At 49.8% G+C, this 23,269-nt stretch overlaps 1 protein-coding gene and 1 pseudogene across 2 annotated transcripts; one reads left to right on the top strand and one right to left on the bottom strand.

Annotated features, from left to right (window-relative positions):
- The first annotated feature begins 3,713 nt into the window (after window positions 1-3,713).
- Window positions 3,714-12,352, top strand: LOC129013820 (golgin subfamily A member 6-like protein 1). Of its 2 annotated transcripts, XM_063652503.1 has the most exons (10): window positions 3,714-4,137; window positions 5,786-5,914; window positions 6,712-6,741; window positions 7,006-7,056; window positions 7,145-7,238; window positions 7,334-7,440; window positions 8,814-8,872; window positions 9,203-9,344; window positions 9,988-11,142; window positions 11,800-12,352. In XM_063652503.1, exons 1-10 carry the CDS (start codon window positions 3,850-3,852, stop codon window positions 11,860-11,862), a joined length of 2,118 nt encoding a protein of 705 aa, XP_063508573.1. In that variant the 5' UTR covers window positions 3,714-3,849; the 3' UTR covers window positions 11,863-12,352. The 2 variants fall into 2 exon arrangements, with proteins under 2 accessions (XP_063508573.1, XP_054306519.2); XM_054450544.2 differs by lacking the exon at window positions 6,712-6,741 and having other exon boundaries at window positions 3,721-4,137.
- A 3,390-nt stretch (window positions 12,353-15,742) lies between these two features.
- Window positions 15,743-19,403, bottom strand: LOC134737577 (uncharacterized; annotated as a pseudogene).
- Window positions 19,404-23,269: the final 3,866 nt, after the last annotated feature.

The raw sequence follows: 23,269 nt of genomic DNA, 5'->3' as shown, positions 1-23,269 counted from the left end.
CGCTTGAACTCGGGAGATGGAGGTTGCAGTGAGCTGAGATGCGCCACTGCACTCCAGCCTGGGCAAGAGAGCGAGACTCCATCTCAACATAAATAAGTAAATCAATAAAATAAAAATAAAAATAAAGGGAAGATGGGGCAGCTTTGTGTACTTCACATCCTGAAAATGGGCTGATTTCCCTCAAGAGGCAGCGATTTAAGCTCTCTAGCCTGCATGGGATACATACAGGAGAAAAAAGAAGGAAAAGAAAAGAAATATAAATATAAATAAATGAAAATAACACTTCTCCCTGATTATAAAGGAAATCGCATTTTTTTCTAATAATTTGGATGACAAGATATAAAGAAAAATCTTTAATTTTGCCACTCGAAACATTCCGGTTTGTTGCTTTTTACACTTTTTATGCATATAAACATTTTAAAAAGTAGAATCATAACATATGGTCTTTTGTCACTTACTATATTTTAAGCATGTTTCTATGGCAGAAATATATCCTGGCATCATCATTTTTAATAGTTGGATGTATTTTACTTTTTTTTTTTTTGAGATGGAGTCTCCCTCTGTCGCCCAGGCTGAAGTGCAGTGGTGCCATCTTGGCTCACTGGAAGCTCTGCCTCCCAGGTTCATGCGATTCTCCTGCCTCAGCCTCCCGAGTAGCTGGGACTACAGGCACCTGCCACCACGCCTGGCTAATTTTTTGTCTTTTTTTAGTAGAGACGGGGTTTCACCATGTTAGCCAGGATGGTCTCCATCTCCTGACCTTGTGATCTGCCCACCTCGACCTCCCAAAGTGATAGGATTACAGGCATGAGCCACAGCGCCCGGCCTATAGCTGGATGTATGTTAAGTGAATAGCTGCCACCCAGAGGTGAATTTCCTTGTATATACATTTTAATGGACTCGAGTGAGGATTTTTGCACTGAATTCATAGAAGTAGAATTCCTAGAGGAAAATAATATAAAACTGTTTCAGGATTTTTAAAAGAAATGTTCCAATTATCCTGTAGGAAAATTGGTTCAGTTTACACTCCCACCAACAGGGACAGAGCTCCAGGTTCCCCCTTCCATTTGTCATCTTTGCTGGTCTTTAAGCAGAAAATCTCATTGTTTTCATTACATTTCTTTGATTTCTAGTGCTTTTGAATCTTTTTCATTTGCTCATTGGCCATTTTTATTCTTGCGGGACATGCCGGTTTCTCCATTGCCCATTTTCTGCTGGAAATCATTCATGTTTTTTTGTGAGTAATTTCAAAGATTTCTTTATAGGCTAAGGATACAAACCTTTTATCTGTCAATGAGGTTACAAAGACTTTCTCCCAGTAAGTAATTTGTCATTTCACTTTATTTATTTTTTGCTAGCAAAGCACCGAAATCAAATTTCACTTAATTTCTATCCTGCTGAATGAACACATTTTAACTTAGTGATTTTAGTGGAAACAGGAGCAGGACAGAATGTAATACCTAGATCACACTCTATCACCCCAGCTGGAGTGCAGTGGCATGATCATAGCTACCGCAGCCGCAAACTCCTGGGCTCAAGTGATTTTCCCACCTCAGCCTCCCAAGTAGCTCTAGGACTACAGGTGTGTGCCACCAAGCCCAGCTAATTTTTAAATTTCTTTTGTAGAGATGTGAATTCGCTATACTGCCCAGACTGGTCTTCAACTTGTGACTTACCCCACCTTGGCTTGCCAATATGCTGGGAGTACAGGTGTGAACTACTGCTCCCGGCCAAGAGCTTACTTTGTTTCCTAGTGAGGTTCTTGGTATCTTTTTATATTTGAGGCTTTCGTGCTAGTGCTGAAGTATTACACTCACCATCTGAGGTTTACAGGACTTTTGTTTTAATATTGAACAGAGGGAACTGTTTAGTTTTGCATCTTTGCAGGTATACAAAATGTGCCTACCAGGACTCTGCTTTATATCCATTGAAAAGCAGGGAGTAATACAGTAAAAGTTTGCCTGTCTAGAGGCTTTGGAAGAATGGAGTATTCTGGCTTAATTCTGTTAACTTGGAAGGATGAAGGTGAAAAAAATTCAAAACTTTAATTTCCTGTTGAATGCAATTTGAAAATATAGCCAATGAGTCCACTTTTCTTCTCTAGTAAGTTTGGACATTCAGATCTACTTGGTCTTTTATCATAGAACTTTCAGTGCACCTGAGTCTTACATTGTGAAGATTCTTTTCTAAAACGTTAGATGTAAGAGGATAGAAATGATATTGGATGAGATCAGGCTGGATGACAACTGATACCTGTAAATATATTTTTTAGATGAAATCTCTGATTGCCACATGTTTTCTTATTGAACTCATAAAAATAAAACACACTGGCTGGAAGGTGGAAGTAGGAAGGAGATTTATCTCTTTTAATTGCATGTCCTTGTTTCATATCGAGACAGAACATATAGTATCCCTGGCTTTGGACCTACAGAAGGAAACACATTTTTCTACCTGCTGTATGGCAGAGGTTCCTGAACACCTGGATGGCTTATTGCAGCACGGATTGCTGGGTCCTACTCCAGAGTTTCCGATTCATCAGTTCTAGGGTGGGGCCTGAGAATTTACATTTATAAGAAGTTCCCAGGTGCTCCTGGTCCAGAGACTACATTTTTTAGAACCACTCTTATATGCTAATTGTAAATTGTAGAACTCTAGAAAAAAGCTTAGTTTGGTCTGGGATAAGAAGCACACAGGTAATGGAGCAAATCATGAAGAAGTCAACCCTTGATCCCAGGTAACAAACAATACACAGTGACGTAACACAATTCTTGGTTTTCATGATTGCAAGTCATAGCCAAGTATCAAGTGAGAAATTCAGTTTCATTTTCAGGGTTTAGAGGTCAGATGATTCTAGAAAAATAGGACTTAGTGATTAACCTCATGAGAGTGGGAGTTATTTATGTCCTTTTTCTCTCCCCCACCACTTAGCATTTAGCCTTACTTTAGAAGGGTCCTGTATTTGCTTTAACCTTGTAAAGAACTTTGAGTGCTTATTAAATGGAAAGGTGTGTGTGTGTGTGTGTGTGTATGCATGTATTTAGAGACAGAGTCTCATTCTGTAGCCCAGGCTGAAGTGCAGTGGCACGATTTTGTCTCACTGAGACCTCCGCCTCACAGGTTCAAGGGATTCTCCTGCCTCAGCCTCCCAAGTAGCTGGGATTACAGGCACCTGCCACCATGCCCAGCTACTTTTGTATTTTTAGTACAGACAGGGTTTCATCATGTTGGTCAGGCTGGTCTTGAACTCCTGAATTCGGGTGATCCACCCGCCCCAGCCTCCCAAAGTGTTGGGATTACAGGCATGAGCCATCACGCCTGGCTCAAAAGCTTTCTGTTTTTAAGGATATTAGACATGTTTCTTGTTGTCTTGTTTTGTTTTGTTTTTTTAATAAAAACTTAACACTAACGTAGGAGAATAAGAGAAAGTTTTTCCAAAAAAGAGAAAACATTGTGATTACTTTATCTTATTGGAATGTTGGATACTAAAGTCTGCTTTATCAATCATCAAGCACACTATAAAATTTCCATTTTAATAGGATTTGTACCTCAATTGAGGTAATAAAGTTTTAAAGTTTTTCAAGTGAAAGCCAGCCCCGCCCCTCTCCTGGAGTGGGCGGGGACAGCAGTTGCATGGGCAGCTTTCCTTGTGACAACACAGGTCCTTCATGACACGCTGCTGTCTGGCCACGCCTCCTTTTCCTTTCATCTTTCTCATTGACCAATGGGCTTCAAGCATTAAGGCCACGCCCCTATTCTGCATTCTAGTGCAGCCCTGGTTACGCCTCCTCTGGCTCAGTCACACAGCGACGTAGAGGTGACTGGAGGTGTATAGTTGTCCTCACCTGGATCATGCTGATGTGGCCCCAACCCCACCTCCCTACCCATCCCCACCACCCTACACACCCCTACCTCCCTACCTATCCCCACCTCCCTACACACCCCCACCTCCCTACACACCCCCACCTCCCTACACACCCCCACCTCCTTACCCACCCCCACCTCCCTACACATCCCCACCTCCCTACCCATCCCCACCTCCCTACCCACCCCCACCTCCCTACAAACCCCCACCTCCCTACCCAACCCATGATGTCCAAAGAAACCCAACAGAACAAATTGGCCGAGGCCAAGGAAAAGGTAAACGCACCAGCACCCCAACCCAAGCCAAGGCCCCCTCTGACAGCCGAACTGCTGCCAGTCTGTGCCACTCCCGAGGCACACCAGGCTGGGCCCCCCCAGTGCCTCTGGGATCCCCACACCAAAATCTTGTCAGCCAGCCCAACCCCCACATGAGTCCTGCCCCTGCCCTGCCCAGCACCCCAGGGTGACTTTGAGCAGGTGACTCCCGGGGCTTCCAACTCCATACTCTGCCTTACCTCCTGCTACCCCAAACCCGATCTCCCTGGGCTCTTTGGGCTCACATCTCCAAGGACCTGGGTGCCCCAGAACCTGCCCTCACCAGTTGCCACAGGGTGACTTTGGGGATGTGACTCCTGGGGCTCCTTGTTCCTTACTTGGCCCTCACCTCCTGCCGCCCCAAGCCTGACCTCCTGGGGCTCTTTGAGGTCACGTCTCCAAGGACCTGGGTCCCAATTTTGTGACCCCCCCTCCCCAGTCTCAAAGTGGCAACTTGGGCATTGCGCTCATATGTCCCCACCCCCCACCACTCCACCAAGGAGTGGAATGTAGTGATGTCACAGTCCCTCTACAAACTGTCATTACTACCACAAGACCGGCCTTTGGTCTTAGGACCCAGTCCCCTAAGTGTTCTTGCCCACTTCTGTTTCCTCTGGTTGCAGCACAGGTTTCCAGCTGGAAGGGGAATGGGGACTGTGGGACCTAGAAGAGAGAGGTTTCAGGCTGCCTGACTTCCTTATCACAGACGTTGACAGTGTGAAAAGCCTACACCTCCCCCATGAGCTCAACATGTTGACAGTGTCTCTGGCTGGCAAAGGGAGAATGGGTTGGGTTTGGTTTTCTCCCAGGCTTCTACTCTCCAGAGAGACTTTAACATTTTTTCTGAGTTCTGCACCTCAGATTTGAATTCTCCATTGTTCTTGAACCAGAGTGCCCCTCAGTCACTGGTTTCTGGAGTGAGATCTGCTTATCTTCTGCGGAACAGATCTTGGGAAACTGGACTTGACAGCTTGAGTTTTCCTCATCTCATCTCAACCTGGGGTACTTTGAGTGCCACAGGATAAATATGGGGCATCTTTCTGAAGCATCAGTTTCCCTTGATTCTATTGAGAGACAAAACATTAATGTACTTAGGGATGAAAGTCACATAGATTTATAAGAGTATACAAGACTTCTCTCTGAAATGAGGCTTGGGTTGTCCTCTTTCTGTTAAATTCCTGGATTTAACAGAAAGGCTGCCTTCTGCCATGAGGATACATTGATGTAAAAGTTTGAGAGGTACTGGTGTACTTCTTAACACTAACAGGTGTGTGAGGGTGAATAACTCTAAACCACAGAGTGTACAGTTCCTGCCTACTTAATATTTGCTTTTCTACCAATGCCTCTGGTTTTGGTCCCTGGCAGCTGCTGATTTGTGGCAAAATCCCAGAGCTCAGAGTCAGAAAACTGAGTTTAAGTTCCATTACTGCCTTTTTTTTCAGCCATGGTATCAATCTCTCTCAGTCACTAACTGATTGTGACAACATTTCCTACAGTTGGTGGCATTAAATCAGATGGTCTACAAGAGTATTTAGTATAAACTGTAAAGCAGGATGTGACTGTAGGAGCCTGTAGTTCTCATGAGTATCACTGCTCTTCCTTTCCACAGTTGACAGACCATCATGCCCAGACCAACCCTAGTGTTGGCGCAGGAGCAAGCGACACCAAAAAGAAGAAAATAAATAATGGCACTAACCCTGAGACAACCACTTCTGGTGGTTGCCACTCACCTGAGGATGTGAGTCTTGGCTGGCCAGGCTCCTGGGGACAGAGGGCCCAAGGGGTGGTGGAGGGTAATTGTTAAGATTGTGGAAGAACTGCCAGGTACTGGTTAAGAGTTCTGGGTTTGAATCCTACCTCTCCATCTGCTAGGGATATGATTTAGGGCAAATTGCTTGAGCTCTTTGGGCCTCTCTTTTCACATCTGTAAAACAGGAGTGGTATTGTTTTACTTGTATTTGTGAAGTTTAAATGGGATTTGTCATTGTGTTTTTATGTTAATCCCTAGTCCAGGGCCTCCTGTAAACTCTCCTTCTTGGGCTTGCATTTCCTGAGGTAGAGTTACAGAGTATCAGAGGTTTCTGTTAGCTCTGAGAGCCCGACAGTTAAAGGCCCACTAGAATGGAAACCTCGGGGCCAAGGGCTCCTGTCTGCCTTTTCTGACCTCTATCCCTGCTGTGAGGAACTGTCCCTGGCCTGTATGTGCTCAACGTTTGTTGAATGAATGCACCTTTCTAAATCACAAGCTGGCAGAAGGGTGGGCTTTTCTCACACTCCATCTCTGAAGGTTTCTGTTACTATCTTTTCAAGAGAATCTAGTTTCAGACTTTGAGTTCCGTGGCTGTGGGCAAAAACCAACAAAGACCCAAATCCTTCTTCTTTGGGAGTTGAGGAGAGTTTACCAGTTTGTGTTCCCATTGGGTCTGAGAACTGTGCCTTTTAAATCCATTCCGGACCCCTGCCTACCGCTTCCTGGCCTGGGGAGTAGAGTCAAGGGGGCCACCCTCAGTCACCTTCCTTTGACTCTCCCCACAGAAACAACAGAACCGAGCTCAGCTGGAAGAAGTAACGTGATTTCTTTGTTTGCTCATGACATGACCGCTGGGTTTGGGGTCACTCAGATGTAGAGGCCCCAGTCTCATATCCCCCACTCCCAGCCTGGGGAAGAAGGCTCACCCCCCTTATTCCACCCCATCCCCACAGGGTCCCTGATAAACTGGTCCCATGGGTGGGCCTGTCCTGGGGCAGTGGTGCCATTCTGGGGGCATGTCTCTTGCTGTGCCATCTCTGCCTCCTCCTAGCAAGAGCTCTGTCTTCCTCTTTCTATAGGAAAAGAAGGCAAACCACCAACATCAGGAAGCTCTAAGGAGGGAGCTAGAGGTGAGTGGAGGGTGTGAAGTTCCCTCCTGTCCTCTGGAGACTGTTTCTTTGCTTCTCTTTCAGCATTTGCTTGTCTTATCTCCCAAAGGCCCAGGTTCATACCATACGAATCCTTACATGTCAGAAAACCGAGCTTCAGACGGCACTCTATTACAGCCAGCAAGCTGTCAAGCAGTTGGAAGGTAGGAATCTGGCACCCCATCATCCTTGAACCTGGCACTTTGACAGGCCTTTAGGGGGAGTCCTTTGGGCCACATCTGAATGTCTCTCATTCCAGGAGAGGCCAGGGATCTGATCGGCCGCCTGCACGATTCATGGAAGTTTGCAGGAGAGTTAGAGCAGGCTCTCTCTGCCGTCACTACACAGAAGAAGAAGGCGGATAAGGTGAGTTCAACCACTGCCCCGTCCCCTGGGAGCCCAGCTTCGCAGATGGAGGAGTGAGCCTAAAGTTCCCTTCTGTAGGATGGAGTGTCCTGCCCAGAAGGCAGCATTGCCATTTCTTGCTGCTTTTGTGTGTGGTTGTTAGAGGCAGACTGGGGCTGAGTCGGCTGCTGCAGGTGAGTTGGGGAGCACTGTGGGGAGCGAGCACTGGACATAGAGCTCAGAGGCCAAGTGCCCGCCCTGCCCATCCTTGGCTGTGGCCTTGGCAAAGTCCTAAGTGGCGGTTAGGGTACTTGTACCATAAAGGTACAGAAGAGTATCTTGAGTATGTTATTATTTGTGTGGAGAGAGGGAGCAGGTATATATGTGTGTGTGTGTACATATTATGGTAATATATATAAAACATGTTTGTAAGGATTCATTAAAAAACTCAGGATAGAGGCACAGTGTAGGGGGGAGATATTTCCCTTCTGGACTTTCTGAGTTTTGGACTATGCGAACATATCATCCTTTCAAAAATTCAACAAAGGATTAATTTCCTCCTTCTTAACTGTGCCCCTACCTCCAGCGAAAGAATGGGCTTAGAGAATCAGATATACCTGGGTGTTGAAATTCCAGCTCTAAGTGATCTTAGGCAGCACTTAACCTTTAATGCCACACATTTTTCATCTACACAATAGAGATAATAATGGTAACCATCTCCTATGGAGGTTGTGAGGATTAAATGGGATTATTAGCATCGTGCCTGGTGAAGTACTCAATAAAGGTTCCAACAGTGGTAGTAATAAGAGTAATAACAATAGCAATATTATCTGAGCTCTCTGGGCCCCTGTTAGCCAGCCCTAAATTCAGTCTCTTTTCCTGTCCCTTCCACCTTCACTGAGTTCTCTGAAAAACAAATGAGGGCCGGGTGCTCTCACTCATGCCTGTAATGCCAGCACTTTGGGAGGCCGAGGTGGGCGGGTCATCTGAGGTCAGGAGTTCAAGACTAGACTGACCAACATGAAGAAACCCCGTCTCTACTAAAAGTACAAAATTAGCCGGGTGTGGTGGCACACGCCTGTAATCCCAGCTACTCGGGAAGCTGAGGCAGGAGAATCGCTTGAACCCAGGAGGTGGAGGTTGTGGTGAGCTGAGATTATGCCATTGCACTCCAGTCAGGGCAACGAGAACGAAACTCTGCCGAAACAAAAAAACAAACAAACAAACAAAGAAAAACAAATGAGACCATGGGCTTGGAAATGCCTTGAGAACATGTCAGGTGTGATTGAGAGTGAGGAAGTGTTACTGTGGAGTAGTCACAGTGGCTGTTGTTCCTGGTCGTCCAGCTACTCCTCTGCCTGCTCTGTCCTGACTTAACCTTTCTCTATTTGCAGTACATCGAGGAGTTAACAAAGGAGAGGGACGCCCTGAGTCTGGAACTGTACAGGAACACGTAGGATGGGGGAAGGTGGAATGGGAGGTCTGGGGGCCCTTAGCGTGGGTGGTGTGCTGGGAGGTGGGGGGTACAGGTGAGCATGGGGAGAGGCTCCTACAGGTTTTCATGTGTGCACAGGGAAGCTCTAGTTCCAGCTGTGTCACTGACTCATGGGGTAGCCTCAGGCAACTCATGTCTTCTCTCTGGCCTGCCACCTGTGACTTTTAATTCCTGGGGTCCCTACCAATGCCACGGTTCTGTGGTTGTGGGTTGAAAGTAGAGGGCTGATCACCAAAGTGGTCCTTTCTGTTCTTTGTTCATTCCTTTCTCTACTGCCTCTGGCCATAGCATAACCGATGAGGAGCTGAAGGAGAAAAATGCCGAACTACAAGAAAAACTTCGACTTGTAGAATCTGAAAAGTCTGAGATCCAGCTCAATGTAAAGGAGCTAAAAAGGAAGCTGGAGAGGGCCAAGCTCCTGCTGCCACAGGTGAGCAGCTGCAGCCCCGGGGGTTGTGGGAGCCCCACCCAGCTGGGACCATGGTCTAGGGATCATGCAGGGTATGGGGAGGCTCCAGCCAAGAGCTGGAAAATTTGGGTCCCTGTTCTGGTCCCACCATAGAATCCTCTAGAGTGTGCTAAAAATGTACAAATTGGGGCCTTGCCTGGGGAATCAGAATCTCAGAGTTAGTGCTTAAAATATTTCTTTAAAGGATCCTGGATGAAAACCATTATTTTATAGATTACATTTATTTATTTATTTATTTATTTATTTTGAGTTGGAGTCTCGCTCTTTCACCCAGGCCAGAGTGCAGTGGCGCAATCTTGGCTCACTGCAAGCTCCGCCCCCTGGGTTCACGCCATTCTCCAGCCTCAGCCTCCCAAGTAGCTGGGACTACAGGCGCCCGCCACCACACCCGGCTAATTTTTTGTATTTTTAGTAGAGATGGAGTTTCACCGTGTTAACCAGGATGGTCTCCATCTCCTGACCTCGTGATCTGCCCGCCTCAGCCTCCCAAAGTGCTGGGATTACAGGCGTGAGCCACCGCACCTGGCCTATAAATTACATTTATATGGCTAGCTCATGAGTCTGTTTCCTTCTGAGGTTCAAACCAACACTTTCACTATTCCAGCAGCAGCTGCAGGCGGAGGCTGACCACCTGGGTAAGGAGCTGCAGAGTGTGTCAGCAAAGCTCCAAGCCCAGGTGGAAGAGAACGAGTTTTGGAGCCACCTGAACCAGCAACAGGAGAAGAAGATGTGGAGGCAGGAAGAGAAGATACAGGAGCGGGAGGAGAAGATAAGGGAGCGGGAGGAGAAGATACGGGAATGGGAGGAGAAGATACAGGAGCAGGAGGAGAAGATATGGGAGCAGAAGGAGAAGATGCGGAGGCAGGAGGAGATGATGCGAGAGAAGGAGGAGAAGATACGGGAGCTGGAGGAGAAGATACACGAGCAGGAGAAGATACGGGAGGAGGAGGAGAAGAGGCAGGAGCAGGAGAAGATACACAAGCAGGAGAAGATACACGAGCAGGAGAAGAGGAAGGAGCAGGAGGAGAAGATGCGGAGGCAGGAGGAGATAATGCGGGAGAAGGAGGAGAAGATACGGGAGCTGGAGGAGAAGATACATGAGCAGGAGAAGATACGGGAGGAGGAGGAGAAGAGGCAGGAGCAGGAGAAGATACACGAGCAGAAGAGGCAGGAGCAGCAGGAAAAGATGTGGAGGCAGGAGGAGAAGATACACAAGCAGGAGGAGAAAATATGGGAGCAGGAGGAGAAGATGTGGAGGCAGGAGGAGAAGATGCACGAGCAGGAGAAGATACGGGAGGAGGAGAAGAGGCAGGAGCAGGAGGAGAAGATGAGGCAGGAGGAGAAGATACGGGAGCAGGAGGAGAAGGTGTGGAGGCAGGAGAAGAAGATACAGGAGCAGGAGGAAAAGAGGCGGGAGCAGGAGGAGAAGATGCGGAGGGAGGAGGAGAAGATGTGGAAGCAGGAAGAGAAGATAAGGGAGCAGGAGGAGAAGTTAAGGGAGCAGGAGGAGAAGATGTGGAGGCAGGAGGAGAAGGTGCGGAAGCAGAAAGATATGATGCGGGAGCAGGAGGAGAAGATACGTGAGCAGGAGGAGATGATGCAGGAACAGGAAGAGAAGATGGGGGAGCAGGAGGAGAAGATGGGGGAGCAGGAAAAGAAGATGCAGGAACAGGAGGAGAAGATGCGGAGGCAGGAGGAGAAGATGTGGGAGCAGGAAGTGAGGCTGCGGCACCAGGAGGAGAAGATGCAGGAACTGGAGGTGAGGCTGCAGGAGCTGGAGGAGAGGCTGGGGGAGCTGGGGTGGAAGGCCGAGCTCTGGGGGGAGCAGATGAAGGTGCGTGGAAACCCTGGAGATCATACAGAACGACCTCACCACAACTTAGCAGATGGTGGTTGGCTCCCTCTGCTTTTCCACCAGTCTGTGGCCTACAGTTTAAATGGTGGGAAGAAGGGTATGAGATTTGAGGCTGGGGAGGGAGGCATGGGCCTCTAGGCAAGGGAGGCAGTCATTTAGGCCTGGAGGAAGGGGCCAGGGCAAGGGGCCTGGGCAGGCGACAGAGCCCCACAGTGCCCTCGCCACCCTGTTTATGGGCCCAGAATCTGGAAGCCAGCCACTACCTACCCTGACGCCTATCCTGCAGGTGGAGCTGAAGAGCCAAGAGGCTCAGAGTCTGCAGCAGCAGCGAGACCGTTACCTGGGTCACCTGCAGCAGTACGTGGCCACCTATCCGCAGCTGGCCTCTGAGAAGGAGGCACTGCCCAGCTGCAGCAGCAGGAAGCTCAGGGCGAAGCGGTGGCCGAGATGGCCCACCAATAGTTGCAGGAGACCCGGTTGAGGGAGGTGATGAGGGCGGGGCCCCAAGCGGGATGACCTGGCAACCTCTGTGCCTTCTCACTCTCTTTCCTGGCCCCTTAGGAGCACCTGGAAGCTGCCATCTACCGAGCAAATGACAAGAATGCAAAAACAACAAACATGTAAAAGCCGGCAGCAAGGCCTGGAGAAGAGTAAGCCGCCACGTGACCGTTTAGAAGAGAGTCTGAGCACAAACCTGAAAAAAAACATTTATTTATTTTAAACTGTGGCAAAATACTGGCCAGGCGCGGTGCCTCACGCCTGTAATCCCAGCAACTTGGGAGACCGAGGTGAATGGATGACCTGAGGTCAGGAGTTCAAGACCAGCCTGGCCAATACAAAAATTAGCCGGGCATGGTGGTGCGTGCCTGTAATCCCAGCTACTTGGGAGGCTGAGGCAGGAGAATCGCTTGAACCTGGGAGGCAGAGGTTGCAGTGAGCTGAGATCGTGCCACTGCACTCAAGCCTCGGTGACAGAGCGAGACTCCGTCTCAAAAAAAAAAAAAAAAAGTTTCTTCCTTACATGTATGTTTCTATTGTGTTTTTTCTTGGTCTTTCTCGTTTAGTCTTGTGTTGTCTTATGGCATTCCTAATAAACTTTGTTCTGCCTCCAGAGAGTATTGACATTGACTTTATGGCACACAACTGGAGTAAGGGCAGATCGCCTTCATCTAGTTTGGGACTAAGCTGGTTCAAAGCAAGTTTTAGGTTTTGTGACGGCTGGTCTATGTTTTATTCATTTGGACTCCTAGGGGTGGCCCTTCCAGGGTCCCCACTGAGGTCCCATCTCCTTCCCAGGACCCAAATTCTCATTAGATCGTTTCAGCCCTGTGAGAGTGCCAAACATTCAGGTAGGCTCTCCAGCCCCTTAAGTACTACTTCATACTCAGTTTCTTAGCCTCTTAGCCCTCTACTGTTGACCAATCACCAAATGTGGGAAAAGCACCACAGACTGTCAGGGTCACCTCCTAGGCCTAGTCACTCAAGTTCTGGCTGAGGTCTTCAGTTACCTTCCAACAATTGTTTTTGACTGGGGGCAGGGCACACTTTTGTCCAGTTTTTCTAACTGCTCTTGTGGGGAGGCGAATCTGTAACAAGCTCCTCTGCCTTTAGTGAAAGTTGAAAACCTTCATCTGTCCTTTTTTTGTTGTTTTTGAGATGGAGTCTCACTCTGCTGCCCAGGCGCTAGTGCAGTGGCACGATCTCTGCTCACTGTAACTTCTGCCTCCTGGGTTCAAGCAATTCTCCTGCCTCAGCTTCCCGAGTAGCTGGGATTACAGGCGTGTGCCACCATGCCTGGCTAATTTTTTTGTATACCTTTAATAGAGACAGGATTTCACCATGTTTTCCAGGCTGGTGTATCGAGCTCCTGACTCAGGTGATCTACCTGCCTCAGCCTCCCAAAGTGCTGGGATTACAAGTGTGAGCCACTGCGTCCGGCCCATCTGTCTTTTAAAAAAATGTTTTTAATTGGAGGTATAATTTATATTCAGTGAAATGCAGAGATCTGTTTTACATTTGGTGAGTTTTAACTCATTTAACATTACCCATGGAACCTACCTCCTTTGAAGATACAGAGTATTTCTATCATCCAGAAAGTGTTCCTGTGCTTTCATCCTGTCCGGCACTCCCCCAGCAGCTGATGAACATGCTGAGGACATTGGTACTGGATTCTGGCCGCCCCAAAAGAGCCGCTTTGACAAGGCTTACCCAGCACTAAATCCCTGCCTGCTCTCTCAAAATTTCCATCTTTAAACTGGTTGTACCTATAACCCTCCCTCATCAACTCAATAGATAAACAAACCCTGAAAAATAAACACCCCTTCCTGGCCCAGCAGCCCACAGCCTAATATTGACTGTATTCCCAGGCTTTCAGAAATGGAACTCGCCTGCCGGTTCACCCTCACTAGGGCGGCAGCTGCACAGGAGCAGCTGGGCTCACCCATTAAGCAAGAAGCCAATAGCTGGACAGTGACACTCAGACCCCAGCCTGGGCCAGCCTGGCTGAAAGCCCCCTTCTTTCCGTCCCACTGTGGAGAGAGGGGGTGGAGCATACACAACTCTACTGCCCTCCGCATCCTTCAGCTGTGCTTCCTTCTGGGAGAGGGAGCCGCTCATTAATTTGGCCAAAGCCTTCTTGAGGGCTGTAGGTTTCACAGGCTGGGTGTGTGGGGCCCACCGCGCTAGAGAGAGAGGCTGGTGTGTCAGAAGGCAGCCACCTGGCCAGAGGAGGGTCAACCACCTTGGTGACCTCCTTCCCCCAGCTGGACACAGCATCCTGCACTCTCTACATGTGACTGTTCCCCTCAGAGCTGCTTCCAGGGGAGGGGTTCTAACCCTGTGGGTGGGGACATTGTGTCACTTTACAGTGGGCCATGGCTCCCTCTGACATTTCCAACTCAGAGGCAGTAGAGAGAAGACGAGAAATTCCCTGGCCCCTCCTCCCTCAGCGCCCCCACCTCTGCACACGTCCACATATGGAGACCCTGACAATGGGCCCTGGGAGTGCCGCCATCTGCGCCTCCTTTCCATGCCTGCAGCAGCCATGCCCACTCTCCAGACCCTCACCTGCCTGGCTCAGTAGACGCTGCACCGCCTGTGGTCCTGCGCCTACACCTGGGCCTCTCTACCCATCAGTTCCCCCAGTCTGGTTCTTATTTTCCCCAACAAGTAGGGAGCCTGTAAGGTCACCTGTTGAGCAAGCTGGGGGAGAGAGTAGGGTGGGGCTGGGAGGATGAGGAGGAGAAGCTCATGGTCATGCTGGAGAGTCAGCTGAGCAGAGTCTCTGCAGGCCCCTTGGCTGCCTAGCCAGTGGTGATCCCGCTCCCACCCTCATTTCTTCTTTGTTAACAAAACCATGACCTCATTAAATATTGGACACCTATAAACCTCATGGACCCTCCTCCAGCCTCCCCACCGTGTACTGGTGAGTCTAAGTCAACTCTAGTCATTTCATTCCTCTGGACTTTGACTGCTTGGGGCTTAGGCATGAGCTGCCTCTTCGCCTGAGCCTGACCCACAGGTACCCTCTGCACCTACCATGCTGATGCACTGGGCCAGGGAGAGCTCCGTCTCGATGGAGATGAGCTGTGAGGAGCTGGTGGCTGGGTGGATCAGGTTGTGGTAACGGGTTTTGTTCGGAAGGTGGTCCATCAGTTTCTGCTCGGCATGGGCCATGCGGCAGTCCCCTGGGTAACCACACAGACATGCTGGGACCTTGTGCAGCTGTCCCCCACTGCAGCTGACAGCTATGAAGCAGGAGCTGAGAGGGCCAGGGAGCACAGACACCCTGAGAGCTGGCTGAAGCAATGAAGGCGCTGGCGGGTCTTTCTTTCCCTGGGGACTTCAAATGACATTAATGACAGAGCTCAGCTACCTCCTCCCCATGCCATACCTCTTCCTCCTCCCCCTCCCTCGATCAGTGAACAGCATCCCACGCTCTACACATCTGATACAAAACTGGGTGTCCCTTGCTGACCCGTCCCTTGGTTCATCCAAGTAGCCCCCAAGTCCTATCTGTCCTCCTATCTCCATGGCTACAGCCATGTCCCTGCCTCCCCTGCCCTGCCCACCTTCTATTCTCTCCACCTGCACTCTGCCCCTGCCATCCGTGTGCCATACAGTGGCAGACTGGTCTTTCTACAGCAAACTGGACTAGGGCCCTTCCCCACCCACAGCTCCCAGAGCTGGAGGTGGAGTTGAAGCTCATGTTCTGGCTTGGCATTCAGAGCTCTTTCCCCCTCAGCACTGGCTTATCCAGAGTGCTCACAGTGCAGGGCAGGAGCCCCATGACTCAAATGTGGGTTTGGTGCAGAACTGGGTCTGAGGTGGTGCTTTCCCTATGAAGAGACAGGGCCAACATGGGGGGATTTTCTGGGTTCAGAGTTTGACCTACAGAGTGCAAGGTTTCTCTGAGGCACCAAATGGAGGGGTCGAGCTAGCAGCTGGCTCCTGGTCTGGAGCTTCAAGGAGGGGTCTCAGCTCAGAGCCACATTCAATAGCCAGCTTACATGCAGCCTCCCGCAGGGAGCCCCTGGAGCTTCCACAGCCTCAGATCTGCCCCTCTGCATACCCCAGATCTCTTGCCAAGGGGCGTTTGGGTCTTCATGTCATCTCCCTCCCGTCTGGGAGTAAAGTTGAGGTGCGGGGACTTGCGCTTGTGTACTCTGGTGTCTTAAGGGAGAGTGTGTCAAGTAGAGTGGAGGCGGCTTGGAAAGAGGGAGACTCAGAGGAGAGTGAAGGACACGTGACCAGGCAAGCCTGGGAGCAGGAAAAGAGAGTGAGCAGAGGAAACCGCTGGGTCAGGGGAGCGGAAGGGAAGATCAGGGAATGAGGGGGGCTGGAGACATGGGGGTGGGGACGCTGGTGAGGGGCTGCCTGGCTCGCCAGGCTCAGGAGTCAGTTACATCCTCCCACAAGGGCCAGCTCACCTGGTCGTCCCAAAGCCCTCCCTCTGTGGGTGGGACCAGAGGGCCAAGAGCACAGATAACCCAGTTGAGCAGGACTGAGGCGGACTCAGGTGGGTGCTGGGCTGGACTCCTGGCTGTGGGGAGCAGCCGCCCCCCTGCCTACTGCATCCACTTTCCAACTCGCTGCCTATCTGAGCAGATGCAATATTGGGCACCTTGTGAAACATGCTCCTGGTGCACCTGCTGCCTGCTGCCCCTCCTGCAGAGTGCCCGGGCTTTCCAGAGGGGATTCCTGTAGAGGCTTGGCTTAGATTCTGAGTCCCGCCTCTCATACCCGGGGCTGCTACCCCAGAGGCCAGCTGCTTGAGTACCCTGGAAGCTAGTCTGTAGCCCCAGGCTACAGCTGGGTCCATCCCACAGCCCTTCTTTAGTGTATCTATTTGGACTGACTGCTCATTTCATAGACAGGGGTGTGTCTTGCCCCAGCCCATCTGGCATGTCTAAGGCAGCTGTGGGGTCAGAATCTGCAGCTCCCGGCCCCCAGCCCTGCAACAGTAGGAGAGGCTGGACCCTACATCTCTGAAGTCCCACTGGGCTGGTGCGAGCGGGCTCCCGAGTCCAGAGCTGCTCTGCAGGCTGTGGGGCTCATGCACCAGCTTTGAACCCACCTGATGTGCTCAGGTTGCTCATCTTTGGGCCTGTCCTGACTCTCAGGCATTCGGCTGAGCCTGAGGGCCTCTCCCTCACCTTGACCACCAGCTACAGGCTCTGACTTAGAGGTTCCCAGAACCTTAGACCATTTGGCCGGCCCCCCATTTCTCACCTGAGGAAACTGAGACCAGAGAGGGAAAGCAACTTTCTCAAGGACTCCCAGCAATTCAGAGGCAGAACCAGGTCTAGGAGCCTCTTCTCGATAGATTTTTCTCCCTGTCCCTTGAGCCTTCTTTAGTGCCTCATTAACTTCCCTGTAAGGAAACTGCCCTGCTGAGGCTGGAAATGGTGCTGTCCAGAGTGGTGTGCGCCAGTGACTGCGCCTGTGTTTGTACTTGTGAGTGTGTATGGGGGTGGGGATGAGGGGGGGAAGAAATGGCAGGGATTCTGGGGGCTGGATGCACTCCACCTCACCCCAAAAAGGGGCGCAGGAGAGCCCAGCCAAGCACAGCACATGCTTCCACTTTCCAATCTGCTGAATGCCTGTGAGGCTGGCTGGGCCCAGAAGACAAGGGACAGGTCTTTCCCCATAGATGGCAGTGGGGGCCCAAGATGGGTGGAAGCTTCTGCCGCAGCTTTGGGGGTCACATCCCAGACCATGGGCTGACACTTAAGCAGAAAAAGCCACCTCTAGGAGTCAGTCATGGTCTAGTGATTCTGATGAGGAGGGGCCCCACCAGCCTCTGTCCAGGGTCTTGTCTGGGAAAAACTGCTCCCTGGCAGAAAGAGGCTAATAATTTGAGAGGAAGCCATAGCTGAAATCCTAAACTGTGTGAGTGTGTGTGTCCAGTTTGAAAAAGTGTATCTGACCTAAACATTTATATTGAAAAAATGGAAAGATATATTCCCCTTGTTTTGGAATACAAACTACAGAAAGGAACACTTAACAGAATCTCATCGGAAAGGTCAGATTCTGCATCTGGAAAGGCACAGTGATTTTCAACTGCAGTATGTGTCCTTAACTGAGGAAGGGAAGGTGAGATTTATATTTAGTAAAAGGCAGCTATGAATTTACCTTTTATAAAGAGCTTGCTATATACTATTAGTGCTTTTCAATCATGTCAGAATCAGCCAGATGCCTGTGGAAATGAAAATTCCCAGGCTTCATTCCCAGAGATTCTGGTCCTGTGAGCCTAGGGTGGGGCCCAGAAATCTCTATGGGGTGGTGCAGGCTGCCGAAGGACCACACCAAGAAACACTGCAACTGGCCCCCACACATCCCAGTCCACAAATATGCAGGCAGGCATCTTATCTCCACAGAACAGATAGGGAAACTGAGGTCCAGAGTGGGGAAAGAAACGTCATGGGGCCACCCAGCAAGTGGCAGCAGAGCCACAATACACCCACTGCCTGCAGACACCATCTCTGATGACAGCTCCACCTCCCCACAGGAACCTTGCCTACCCCCACCCCTACCTCCTGCTGCCCGTATGGTGGGTCTCTGTCCAAGGAAGATGTATCCTAGGTCCTCTAGGCTGACTGGGGCTCAGAGGAAACCTTGGCCCAGAGTGTAGGAGCTAGAAGGGTCCTTGGAATTCATGTGGGGAATTTGAGGCCCAAAGAAGGCAGTCCTCACATTTGAACTCTGTCTGGAGAAGGGCTGAGTCTCCTTCCTGAGTGGTAGGTTTGACTTCACCAGCCTGGCCCTCAGTCAAGCTGGCTGTCCAGGCCCGCCACACCTCAGGGTGGGTGACCAGAGGCGGTGGTGCCATAAAACACATTTCCTGGGAGATCCACCCCCAAAGCTCAAAACATTCCAGGGCTGGTGAGTTGGGCAAGCCCCCTTCCCTCTCAGCCCAGTTTCCCCATCTCTACAACAGCTGTGCTGGTGGAGACTTCTCCCAGAGACTGAGCCGCAGATTTTCTCCTGGGTGCCTACACCACCCAGGTTGCCGGCTCCTCTGTGCCCGCTCTTCAAGAAAGTCCTCTCAGGTAAGGAAGGCTTTGCCTTGGCTCTATCAGGAGCAGGAGCCGGTGCACCCCCAGCCCCCCAGACCAGTGGGGATGGCCAGGGCTGCCTACAAAGCTGCTGCCCAGCCCAGAGACACCCGCCTGGGAGGGTGGCCCTGGCCCTTGCAGCGGCTGAGAAGAGGCGGCCCCCACTCCAAAACTGGCAGAGCCACCCACGCCTTCCCTCAGCCCAAAGAGGCTTTTAGGAAAATGAATCATCTCAGGTTCAAACCCATGGGACTGCTGAAAGACAAGAAAGTGCGGGGCGAGCTGGCGCGAGGGAGCGCTGCTCCGTGCAGACTTTGCAGGGAGGGCATTTAGGAAAAGGGACTGGAGTCTGGGAGGGTGACTAGCTCAGGGTTAAAGGGAGGGGATGGAACTGGAGTGAGCTGGCCTCGTCCTCCCCCTTGGGCCTTCCAGCCTGGGCTCAGGTGATTCAAAGGAGCGAGCACCTCCCTCTCCCGGCCAGGGAGTTCTTGCCACATTCTTCAATCAGTACCATTCCCTTGGGGGCTGGGTGACAGCACCCACCTCCAGGCCTGGCTGGAACTGCTGTCTCAATTCTAGATCCAAAAGAACCTCTGGCAGCTTCTCCATCTCCCTCTCAGTCCAGCCTCACCTCTTCGCCCGTGGAGGAGCTCCAACAGCAAATGTCGCAACTGGAGGAACAAGGCAGGAAGGGCAGGGTCTGAAGAAGGAACCACCTTCAAAACGCAGCTCTGCCACCTTCTCTCCAGGACTCTTAGGCTTGCTTTCCTATTGCGCCCTCGACATCCTTTTGCTATAATCTGGCATGTTGACGTATAGTCTTTAAAAGCAACAACACTGTTGACATGGAGCAGACTTCCCATTTGGGATGGTCTGGAGAAGTTAGGTTTGAGGGCATCCTCTCTTCTGCAAACTGCAGCAGTAATAGATGAGATATACAAAGTAAATAAAGGCCGCACGCGGTGGTCACGCCTGTAATCCTGTAATCCCAGCACTCTGGGAGGCTGAGGTAGGAGGATCACTTGAAGCCAGGAGTTCGAGACCAGCCTGGCCAATATGGCAACACCCTGTCTCTACTAAAAATATAAAAATTAGCTGGGCATAGTGGTGCACACCTGTAGTCCCAGCTACTCAGGAGGCTGAGGCAGGAGAATCACTTGAACCCGCAAGGCGGAGGTTGCAGTGAAACGAGATCCCGCCACTGCATTCCAGCCTGGGTGACAGAGTGAGACTCCATCTCAAAAAATAAAAAATAAAGTACATAAAAAAGACATGCCCAGGCTGAAAAATAAGTTAATCTTTATCTCCATGAACAAAAAGCAGAAAAAAAATGCAAAGTGGTTGGAGGCTGAAGAGCCTGGACCCTGCTGGGCTTTGGGAACCAACGATGGTGGCAGGTCCTTTGGGATAAAGAGGGACCAAATGACTCCTAGCTAGAAGCTGGGAGCTTGGGTGTACCCCAGTACTTGAAAGGATGCTGGCCGGGCGCAGTGGCTAATGCCTGTAATACCAGCACTTTGGGAGGCCGAGGGAAAGTAACTCTTATGTCAGTGTGAAAGCAAATCAGACAGGACAGGGGAACATGGAGAGGAGGAGAGCCAAACCAGGGCCTGGTTCCACCCGCCCCATTGGGCCAGAAGCACAAGTGGTTCTCTGCACAACATCAAGAGCGAGGACATGCTTTCAGCTCCACTTTAACTCAGGTTCCTAATGTGACAGCAGGCTTGTCAATCCCACTTGCCCCTGCGGCTCACACCAGAAAACTACCAGCAGTGTGAGTAAGGACAGAAGCAGGAGACTGAGGAGCCAGGGTTTGGGAATCCCACAGCAACCCACAGGCCCTCATCACACACAGCAAGGATGTGCCCTCACTGGGCTCACCACCACCACCAGACATCACCTTCACTACCTGATAACCTGCCTGGGTAACACCACTGTAACACAAGAAACAGGTCTAGAATCTAGCATGTATGCTACACCTGAAGGAGCAAAAGACGGTAATAAAATACGATAAAATTTTTATTTCTTTAATATAAAATTTAGAGCCATAATCAAAATGTGTAATTCTGACGGGGTTCACTACTTATAAAAACTTCACAGCCCTCTATTTTCAAATGTAAATGGTATTCCGTGGCTCCTCACCAGCATGTAACTAGAGTTGCTCTGAAATCCATTTCACGGCTTATTTTTTGCAAGCGGCGATTTCTTCAACCCACGTTCTCCAAGGGAAAAAAGGACATGAAATGTTTCCAAAAGTTTCTTACAATCTTTAGATAAACTACTGCTCAACAACTGCATCCTCCAAGTCAACACATCAAGAATCCTTCAATCACAAACACTTAAGGTGAGAAAACGGTGTCTATCCATGCAGGAGAGGGACACGTTATCCATGCTTATGAAGACAGCCTGGATATCGGCTACTGAAAAGCTGTGAATGTAACTTCCTTTTTCTACTTTCCAAAATTTTTGTGAGGTGATACTTATTTCTATGTTTGTTTCTATTCTTTTTATTTTGTATTTTTTAGTAGGTACATCCTTATTATAAATCTACTGTAGAACCAATGTCCCATACAGGACTCCACGTGCCACAGGAACCAAAAAGTCACATGCAGCGAAGATGAAGACACAGCAGACAACCTGTGTGGACACCACAGAGCCACCTGCCCAGGACACCAGTGGAGCCACAGGTGCAATTCAAAATGTTCTTAGTCGTATTAATAAACATGGCCAGGTGCGGTGGCTCATGCCTGTAATCCCAACACTTTGGGAGGCTGAGGCGGGCAGATTACCTGAGGTTGGGAGTTCAAGACCATCCCAGCCAACATCGTGAAACCCCATCTCTACTAAAAATACACAAATTAGCCAGGTATGGTGGCATGCATCTGTAGTCCCAGCCACTCAGGAGGTTGAGGCAGAAGAATCATTTGAACCCAGGAGGCAGAGGCTGCAGTGAGCTGAGATTGTGCCCCTGCACTCCAGTCCAGGCAACAGAGTGAGTCTCCATCTCAGGGGGAAAAAAAAATTGTTCTTAGTCACATTAATAAAAGTAAACACACACACACACACACACACACATAAAATTAATTGTAATAATGGCCGGGTGCAGTGGCTTATGCCTGTAATCCCAGCACTTTGGGAGGCCAAGGTGGGAAGATTACTTGAGATCAGGAGTTCAACACCAGCCTGGCCAACATGGTGAAACTCTTGTCTCTACAAAAATACAAAAATCAGCCAGGCGTGGTGGTGTACATCCATAGTCCCAGCTGCTCGGGAGGCTGAAGCAGAAGAATTACTTGAACCCAAGAGGCGGAGGTTGCAGTGAGCCAAGATTGCACCACTGAACTCTGGCCTGGGCAACAGAGCAAGACTCCATCTCAAAAATAAAAATAATTTTAATAATGTATCATACTTATCCCAACAGATTGAAAATATTACCATTTCAACATGAAATATAAGAAAAATGATTGAGATATTTTACATAGGTTCTCTTTTTTTTTTTTTTTTTTTGAGACGGAGTCTCGCTCTGTCGCCCAGGCTGGAGTGCAGTGGCACGATCTTGGCTCACTGCAAGCTCCGCCTCCCGGGTTCACACCATTCTCCTGCCTCAGCCTCCCGAGTAGCTGGGACTACAGGCGCCCGCCACTTCGCCCGGCTAATTTTTTGTATTTTTAGTAGAGATGGGGTTTCACCGCATTAGCCAGGATGGTCTCGATCTCCTGACCTTGTGATCCGCCCGCCTCAGCCTCCCAAAGTGCTGGGATTACAGGCGTGAGCCACCGTGCCCGGCCTGGTTATTTCATATTAAGTCCTCAAAAACCATCAGCATAGCTTACATATGTAGCACATTTCAATTTGCAGTGAAATTTGCATTGAAAATATCTGATCTGCACTTAGACTCATAAAATATATAGTTGACAAAGTAGACTCACGTGGCCAAGTGACATTCTTAAATGCTTTCTAATAACGGAATCAAGTTTTTAAACCTGCATTTTAATTAATAAAATTTAGATAAAATATTCAGTGTCTCAGCTACGATGGACACACTTCAAGTGCTGATCAGCAAACGGTGTGAGTGCTGGCCAGACTAGCCAACGCAGGCTACACCGCTGCAGCTGAAACAGGCCAGTCTCTCTGCGCACGGGAACAGTCTGGGCAAGCAAGAGACGGGGAAACGGGCGCTGCCCTCGTGAGAACAAAGGACCCACAACAGGAACCCTGCACTCATCCCCTGCCAAAGACACCGACAGCCCACGACGCAGCCTCCTCACAAAAGGGAGAGGCATTCAAGAACTTAGAAAATCACCTCTTCCTGGAAAATGCTCACTTTAAAACTTTGCATGTAACTTTACATTTTAATTACAAGGTTTTTAACATCCATTTTCTCATGTCTTCTTAACTCTGTAAAAGTAAACACAGCTTTTATTCTTACTCCTATAGTTACTGTGTTGGAAGTTCACCTATGTGAATAAGCTGTT

The sequence above is a fragment of the Pongo pygmaeus genome, chromosome 16, assembly GCF_028885625.2.
Source record: "Pongo pygmaeus isolate AG05252 chromosome 16, NHGRI_mPonPyg2-v2.0_pri, whole genome shotgun sequence".
Classification (NCBI taxonomy): Eukaryota; Metazoa; Chordata; class Mammalia; order Primates; family Hominidae; genus Pongo; species Pongo pygmaeus.
This window is presented reverse-complemented; position numbering and strand designations above follow the sequence as displayed.